The 8,199-nt window shown below is 43.7% G+C and overlaps 1 protein-coding gene across 1 annotated transcript; it reads right to left on the reverse strand.

Moving 5' to 3' along the window:
- Positions 1-2,448: 2,448 nt before the first annotated feature.
- LOC104468993 (3 beta-hydroxysteroid dehydrogenase/Delta 5-->4-isomerase-like) lies at positions 2,449-7,259 on the reverse strand. Its single transcript, XM_010083306.1, has 2 exons — positions 7,052-7,259; positions 2,449-3,428 (listed from the first exon to the last, which is right to left on the reverse strand). Exons 1-2 carry the CDS (start codon positions 7,257-7,259, stop codon positions 2,614-2,616), a joined length of 1,023 nt encoding a protein of 340 aa, XP_010081608.1. The 3' UTR covers positions 2,449-2,613.
- Positions 7,260-8,199: the final 940 nt, after the last annotated feature.

Here is an 8,199-nt window from a genome sequence, read left to right on the forward strand (position 1 = left end):
CTGGATGAGGGGTGCCTAACTGCTGCGGTTGGTAATGAGTGGCTGACTGATGTGGGATTGATTTGACCTCATTTGGGTCAATTCTGAGGCCTGGGTTTAAGCAAAACTGGAAAATCAAACATACAATTGGGCTAATTTCAAAGCTAAGCAGCAGGGGCTGATCCTTCCAGCACTGCCTGTGAGCAGGAGACCATCTTAAACCATATTTTATTGGCTCCCTTACTGTGGGTAGGACAATCACCTGCCTTATAAAATATTTTGTTTAAAAATGAAGTTGGCCAAATTATGGCCAGACGACAGCAACTACTAAAAACATGTAGAGAAGGGCTCCCCAGATTACCCTCTATTTGTCTGTTATGCACACAAGATTTGTGCCTCAAGTGGTTCCATGCCAGCACGTTGCTGGTCCTTCGGTCACTGTCAGCAGCTTGCTTCAAAATGCTCTACACTTAACAGAAAAATGGGAAACTTTGGCTCCTACTTAAGTTCATTTGAGTGAGCAGCTGTGGCAGTGAAAGGTGCTTCAGTCACAGGTTTCTTGCCCCTGTGGTGGAAGTGTGACAGGAAAATGGAGCATGTGCCCATGCTGCTGTTTTGTGTGGATCGGCAGCTTATGCTGAAACACCAGCCTGCAGGCTGGAGCAGCTGAGACACATGGGACTCTTTTGACTTTGCTATTGGGCAAAGGGATGGGACAGGATCTTTGTAAACTGCTGCCATAAGATCAGTTGGACCAAATCATGGCCTCTTTGGGGAATGAGTTTATTTATTAGAGCTATCTTTATTGTTTTTAATGTGATGTTGAGGTGTGAGAGTCTCCTCATAGGTGTTATACAGCTGGTTAGCAGTCCTCATGCTGATGTACTGCTTGTCTGCCATAAGCAAACTCAAATGCATTAAATAATGTCTTTTTTTTTTTCCTGTTTTTAAACTCCAGTGCACACATCAGTTTTCTTGGTGCAGATTCTATCCAGGAGTTTGCAATTCCAAATTTCATTTTCAAATTCCTTACTCTAAAAAGTTGTTGCAAAACTCCTCACTCTCCATTAGTCTCTAGAGGAGCTGTCGGCATCTAATGTAGCAAGGAATGGGTCTCCTTCAGCATGGGATGGACTTGTGTGCTCACTAATGAAGGAGGAATTCTGATGGAGGTGTTAAGAGTACTGCTTGCTCAGTGGAGAAGGGTGGAGATACTGACATGGTTATCTGTGACGTGATGGCATTCAAATAACATCCACAATACTAATTTGCTGAGTGTTTACAAAGCCTTCAGTGAGAGCCTGGAGAACTTATTTCTGTGTCCCCAGAATATGATCGGAAGTTCTGGTGGCTGGTACTCAACTGCTTGGAATCTTACATACTTAACCTAAGATGTTGCTAAAGAAAATGGTAATATTTGCACTGGGACTATCTAATGTCTAGGGCACTGAATAATTAAACTTAACACAGACTTCAAGCTGCCAGCGTCTCTGGAAATGGGATTTATTTACATTTGTACTGAGTCAGGTAAAATGTTTCTGTTCATACCATCCTGAACAGAACAGAGAAATTTTCATCTTTTAGAGCTGATTTCAGCAAGAGAGCTGTATGTTTAAAAAGCAAACACTGGATCATATCTACTTGTTCAGACAAGCTCTACATTGTCAGCCTGAAAGTCAAGTTACACATTCTGTGGAAACTCATATGGGCATCAGAAGAGCACAGGGGCAGCACACACATGAGCATCTATCAGCCAAAGTCAGCCTTTGTTCCCAGCTGAAACCTGGAAAAAACATAATTTTTTTCAGCACTGTTTATTTTTCCTCAGTGTTCACAAATGTCTTGACTCTGCAGTGGAAACCTTTCGGTAATGAAGGCTGTCGTGCAATATTTTTCTCCTTTTCATCTTGTTGAAGCTGTTGTTCTGCTGGGCAGCCAACAGATTTATTGCAAAATTGGTAACTAGGAAAATGAGAGTGGATGAGGAAGTCTTCACCTGACCACATCACCCCCTTCCCTCCCTCCACACACTCTCCTAACTAGAACTGTGTTGCACTTACATTGTACTTTTTGGCCTCGCAATGCTTACAGTGCCCAAATGTGCTCTCAAGTTTAATTGTCAGGCACATGAAACTGAACAACAGTCTTGAAAAAGTGAGCAAGAATCATAACAGCTTTTGCAATCTGGTGGCTTCTACCTGCTGTATGTTTGGTAAAGCTGGCAAGAGCTGAGTGAGTAGGGTATAGCTGAGTAGTACGTAACTGTAAAGTGTAATCATAGTTCTAGGATGAACTGTGCTTTACAAAAGGCTTGATGGTGGCATGGTGTGAAAAGAAGGGCACATGTGTTCACACCATGGACTGTGTGGTCTTATGAAAATAGCGTCTTCATGCTGCAAAAGACGTAGTAGAAGTGGATGTGGACTGTACAGTAAAGCTACCCTGATCAGCCTGTACTCAACAAACAACTGAACATTTCACAGTTATTTATTCTGGGTTGGGGAGTGGGGCGGATCAGGGGACCGTTACACAAAGTCTTCACTTAAATGCTTTGTTGTTATCTGCTGCTGCTGTTCACCCAGCTCTCTCTGACTCCTGGCCCTACTTGTTTAGCCAGACCTCAGCTCTTAATACTTAGGCAGTCTTGCTTTGCAAGTACAGCCTTCTCTCTGGGACCATGGAGGCAAGCCACCGACCGGTGCACTGCTTGGCCTCTTCCCATGTGTAGCGGGGCACGTAGCCAAAATCCTTCTGTGCCTTTCTGTACGAGAAGGTGAATGGGGTGTTCAGTAGAATGACCAGGTGACGGTTGGTGGAGGGGATGTATCTGAAAAAGGGCCTGAGCAAGAAACTCACGATCTCCAGTAGCAGCGAGAAGTAATACAACATTGTCAGAGGCATGGGGAGCTGGGGCTCGATTCCAAACCCTAGGTTCTTGGTCAGCTCATAATTTAGATCTGCATAGCTCATATGAGGAGTGTCATCTGAGATGTAGTAGAAATGCCCCCTGATGTGCTTGGCTTTCTGTGGGATCCGCAGGGCTTTGGCTGCCTGCACATGTGCCCAGGCGATGTTCCCCACGTACACGGGGTTCACCAAAGCCTCCTTCCTGGAGAAGCGCAGGTAGACGTTTTTGTTCAACAGACATTTATCCAGATGACCTTGAAGAAATGGGCATCCTTCTCCAAAAATGTACATGGATCTCAGGGCACAAGTTGTCAGCGTGCCACCATCCTTTAACACCTGGCCATCTGCTTTCAGCACAGAATCCTCTGCCAGTCTCTTACTCTGGGCGTAAGGAAATTTTGATACGCTTTCATAAGCTGTATCTTCATCACCATTGAAAATTGGGTCACCTTTGCAGTTTGGGCCTGTCACTTCTATGGTACTGGTATATATGAAGTGCTTCACGTTACAGCGGACACATGCCTCCAGCAGTAGCTGGGTACCTTCAAAAGAGAAACATGCAAGTCAGTCTAGAGCTCTCTAAGCAGCAAAAAGCGGGCTTTTTAGATCAGAAACAGCATCTCTGGCCTGAGCCTGGCCACATCTCCCCTCTCTGCAGCTGGAAGAATCCTGTTCTGAACTGGGCAGCATGTTTAATGAAACAGAACCTGCTCTGCATCTATATTTAAGTGCTGTCAGTACACTCAGTGGAGTTAAACAAGGATGAACACTTGATCTTAATTGCATATTGTGGGGTTTTTATGTCAAGAGTCAAATTTTGCTCTTGGTTACTCTAGCATGGATACTGACCACAGATTCAGGGCCTTGTGCCTGTTAGTTGGATTGACTTGCCGTAAGGCAGAGAACCTTGAGATGCCCCTCTCATTAGCTACCATCTATCCTCTATGCTGAAGCCCCTGTTTTCCAAGCTTGAGGATGCTCTTGGGTGGTTTGCTAAGCAGGGATAGAATTAATGTGGGACCTGAATGTTTGCTCCAAAAGCAGCTTCACTCAGTGGGAGTCTATCTACTAGTCAATTGGCTTCAGAGGAGGGCTTGAAGGGAAAGATCTTCTTTCAGAACACATGATACCATGTAGTCAAAGAGCATAGAGTAATGTGCATGAGCAAAGTGATGTTTCTGTATGTATGCCTCCTTTTTTGGCATATTCTGGCTTTTACTTACAGTAATGCGGCATTTCTTATTTTTAAAATCCTGCCATAATGCTTTCATTGAGGGGAGCAGAGGTAAACTGGCAAGTTCAAGGTCTTTCAAATAGCCAAGAGGGTTAAGCTAGGAAAGCATATTCAAGGGGGAAATAAAAAGTCTGCTCGATCTGTTACAACAACAACTAAAGGCAGCACAATGCAGAGCAGGATAGTGTTGCTAAAGAGAGTGCAATGAATAAAAGGTTTGAAGGGCCAAGGAGTATTGGCAGCAAAATACGGACCCATTAAGGAGTGAAAAATGGGAAGAATTATTGAACTGGATGTTGTTAGGGCACCAAAATTCCTTTTTACAAGCTTGAACAATGAAAAGAAAGAAGTTGAAGAAAATGGAAAACAAATCTGGATGAGGCTTCAAGAAACATTAAAGAAGTGCAAAGAAAAAAAAGATTACACAACCAGGAATAAATTCACATGGAAAGTGAGTTCATGCAAGTCACTATGTTTAGGTGACACACAAGCCAGGGGCACTTGGAAAATTAATTACTTACTAAAATATATTATTTTAAAAATTAATAGCTTAATTCCTGCCATCAATGTTTAGATGAGTGAAAGTAATAAAGTGCAGAAAAGCTAGAGAAAATCAAATGGGATAGTGAGTTTTAAAAAAAGCAAACATAAAATTATCTTGACAGTTGGTATCTGTTCAAGATCAGTTTCGCCCAAATAAAATGTGTTTTATTTGAAAATCAGAGTTTTATGTAAAAAATTAAAACGTTTTTACAGCAATGGGAATTTGAGCATCTTTCACATAGCATGTAATAATTTAAATCTTCCATGGAGCAGGGCTCCCAAGTTTTATTTGCACACAAAACACTTCTGGAAGAGGATCTGCTTCACAGGGGGTACTTTTGTTTGGATCATATTTCATTATTTTCTTAATTCCCTTCCTCCTAAAAATTTTCCTTACTACCCTTCCTGAAAGGATATTTTTGCTCTGAGGCATTGTGTGGCCTGTGAGACAGAGGGAGGCTCTGCATCATGGCAAGTTTAACTTGTTTGCTTCTCTTCTGCTTTGTGAACATCCAGATCTGGTTCTTTGACACATTTGTGAGAAGCAAAACTTTCATCCCGTAAGTCTATGAAGTACGTAGCAGTGTCTTGGCTGGTCAGAAAGACAGAAGAGAATCAGAATGGAAATGGAGGGAAACAGGGAAGCGGACTGCAGTATTTACTGATTGACTTTAGGGTCAGTTTGCTCTAGGAGTAGGAGTAGTCTGTGCTTTAGTTCCATCAAATGTTACCAGCTAACCCTCGCTGGCCCAGTGGGCTTATTTCACCCACAGGCAGACTCTGCTGGGGGGTGGGATCTGAAAGATTTATGAAAGCCTAGATACTTTGTGCTTAAGTCTAAACCTGCCAAAAGGAATGAAGAGGCTGACTTAAAAAAACTCTCTATCTCTGACTCCATTTTGGAGCTAGAGAGCTTTGTGCTTTTGGGACATTGTAATATTTGTTTGGGTTTTTTTGTCGGGGTTTTTTTTTCCCATGGGTTTAGGCAACACATCCTGCTGTGAAAATAGATTGTAAGCTAGATAGCTAGATAAAGAGAGAGCTTTCCAAATCCTCTTTCTGAGCTATTCTGAACCTCTGTGTATTTATTTTTCATGCTACCCAATGCACAGGTTTCTGTTCTTCCCTCCTGTCTGGGACCTAAGAAGCTGCCCGCTGGGCTTTAATTTGTGGTCACTGACAATCTGTGGCTTTGACTGAGCAGAAATCAAAGGGTGTGGAAGCTGAACATACAGTCAGTGAGGCAGGCTAAAACAACCAAAATGCCATCCCACTGTTTTTAAGGTACATGTAAGAGATAACTCAGCTACAAAGAATGCTCTCTTGCTCTGAACATTGGTGAGTAGTCAACATTTGTAAAAGTGGTGCTGGTAGAAATATGTTCCTTATTTTTCTGTGAAGAAGCCCTGTATCTGTGGCAGAGAGGAACAAACAACCAGGAAAACTGTTCACATAAATAAGAACATCTTCCCCAAATGTTTGCCAGGGAGCTGAAGCAACACAGCCAGGGCAGTGAGTGTGCATGCAGGTTAGGTAGTACCAGTTCTCTGAAAGGCATAGAGGGTTTTGGGATCACACGGAGGGGGATGAAATTGTTATTTTAGGAAATATATTTAAATTTCCTGGCAGCTGATGCCACACAGGCCATTCCTATGCCTTCATCTGATCTTTTCATGAAGAACAGGGGCTACTTAGTAGAAAGGGAGATCCCATCACTGAGTGAGAAATCACTGAAACCCCTCCCTCGCCTAGTCTTGAGTTTGTTGGGGGATTTATAGTTATAAACTCAAGATAGGAGAGCACCTCGCTTCTCTGAACTGCATTCACGCATGCACAGAGGTAATGATAAATGCGAGGAAAAGGAGAAGAAGAGGAAGAAAAAGAATAGGAAGCAGAGAGCTATCCCAGACAGGGCCTGGGACATTAGCAATGCAAGTTTGCTGTAGTTGCAGACAAAGCCTGCAGTGTTTGTAAAAATCCAAAAATGTACACAGGTAGTGATGCTACATGGGGAGGGAGAATAAGAACCAATTTTTTCAAATGCACATTGGGATTTCAGAGGTGACTTGCTTCCAGAAAGGTCCACTGAGCATGGGATTTTGGCTATCCCCACTGAAGGCAGAGCCTGTGCAGATCTCAGGATGGACATACGTGAGTGCTGACAAGAATGAATGGTCCTTCAATGCCCTGCCATGGAAGGCTGGTGCACGCTCAGTGTGGAGAGGGACGAAGCTGCATAAGGCTGCACATATGCATATTTTGCATTCACAGGTATGGCTGTGCAAGATGGAGAACAACCCAGCTCAAAAAAAATCCCTTTCCTGAGCAGATGATGATCAGGACATAGTATACATGGGTTTGAGAAAAGTGCTTCACCTGCTTGCTCACCTGTTACATTGACTTCCCAGAGCAGCTGCTTCTCTATGAGGCCCAAGGTGTCAATGATGGAAGCCGTGTGGATGACGAGGGAAACCCCCTGACAGGCACGGTGCAGGAACGTCACATCTCGGATGTCCCCTTCTAGGATCTTCACCTCAGTCTTACCCTGGAACTCTGCAAGGGCAGCAGAAAACAAAGCAGAAGACCTTACAGGCATCCTAAGAAGACCACTGAAAGGAGTGGTGAAGGGCTGTGTGGATGCTGACGCTGTGCCTGGTAGATGCTGACTGCCCAGGCACGGGAGCGATCTTTTAAGGCTGGCAAAAAAGAAGGCGTTTTCCAAAGGCTGTAATGTCAAGTGTTAATTACAGTGCAATAGAAGTCTATGTTGCATTACCTACCATATTTTTGGAGTCACTATTCAACATGGGTTTTTTGGCTTGGTTTGGTTTGGTTTTATTTTTAAAGAGAAATCTTTCCCACTGCTAGCCAGGGCCTGAAGCTTCTTTCAGGTATGACTGTTTTAAAGTTCACAGAGGTAGTAACTTTGGCTATGCATGCTCTGGTGACTGGCTATTTATAAAAGCGTTAACCCAAGTATACTGAACAGCCAGGCACTGCATGCTTCTGTCTTCAAGATGATGAATGATCTCTGTCCACCCACAGCACGTGTGCACAGGGCTGTGTTCACACCTATTTTCCTGCCCCTTGACCTTGCCCATATTGCAGCTCTTCTAATATATTACTTACCGTTCTGACACATCCTTTTTATGTACCTCGAACAGAATTTACTGTGCCTCTTCTAACTCCAGCTCTGGCTCCATTTCAGCATCTATGCTGTGGGGTCATTTTTGGCATGCACCTCTTTCTGGTCCAAATCTGAACTCTCAAGGCTGCTCTCCTGAGCCACTTCAGCCCTAACTTGCTTTGACTGCTGCTTTTTAAGCACCCTCCCTCCCCAACAGCTAATGTGTGTAACCCTGGTGCAGTCCTAGGCCTCAGAACCACCCTTCCACTAAATTTTGCTGGGCAGAAGTGTCCTTTATGCAGCCCAGAACTACACGAACAATATTGAGCCAGCACAGGCTGATTGCTTGGAGAAATTCATACTCCGAGGTGATGCTGCTCTCCTGAGAAGTCTGCTGGCCCGGCTACAG

The sequence above is a fragment of the Pterocles gutturalis genome, unplaced genomic scaffold (genome assembly GCF_000699245.1).
Source record: "Pterocles gutturalis isolate BGI_N339 unplaced genomic scaffold, ASM69924v1 Scaffold32865, whole genome shotgun sequence".
NCBI classification, from domain to species: Eukaryota; Metazoa; Chordata; class Aves; order Pterocliformes; family Pteroclidae; genus Pterocles; species Pterocles gutturalis.

What these genes read in the sequence shown, in the direction of transcription:
- LOC104468993 (XM_010083306.1), bottom strand. Translation starts at nt 7,259, where the DNA reads ATGCCTGTAAGGTCTTCTGCTTTGTTTTCTGCTGCCCTTGCAGAGTTC. An exon ending in CTGGGAAGTCAATGTAACAG is followed by an intron (nt 3,429 to 7,051) that starts GTGAGCAAGCAG and finishes TCTCTTTTGAAG; the next exon opens with GTACCCAGCTACTGCTGGAG.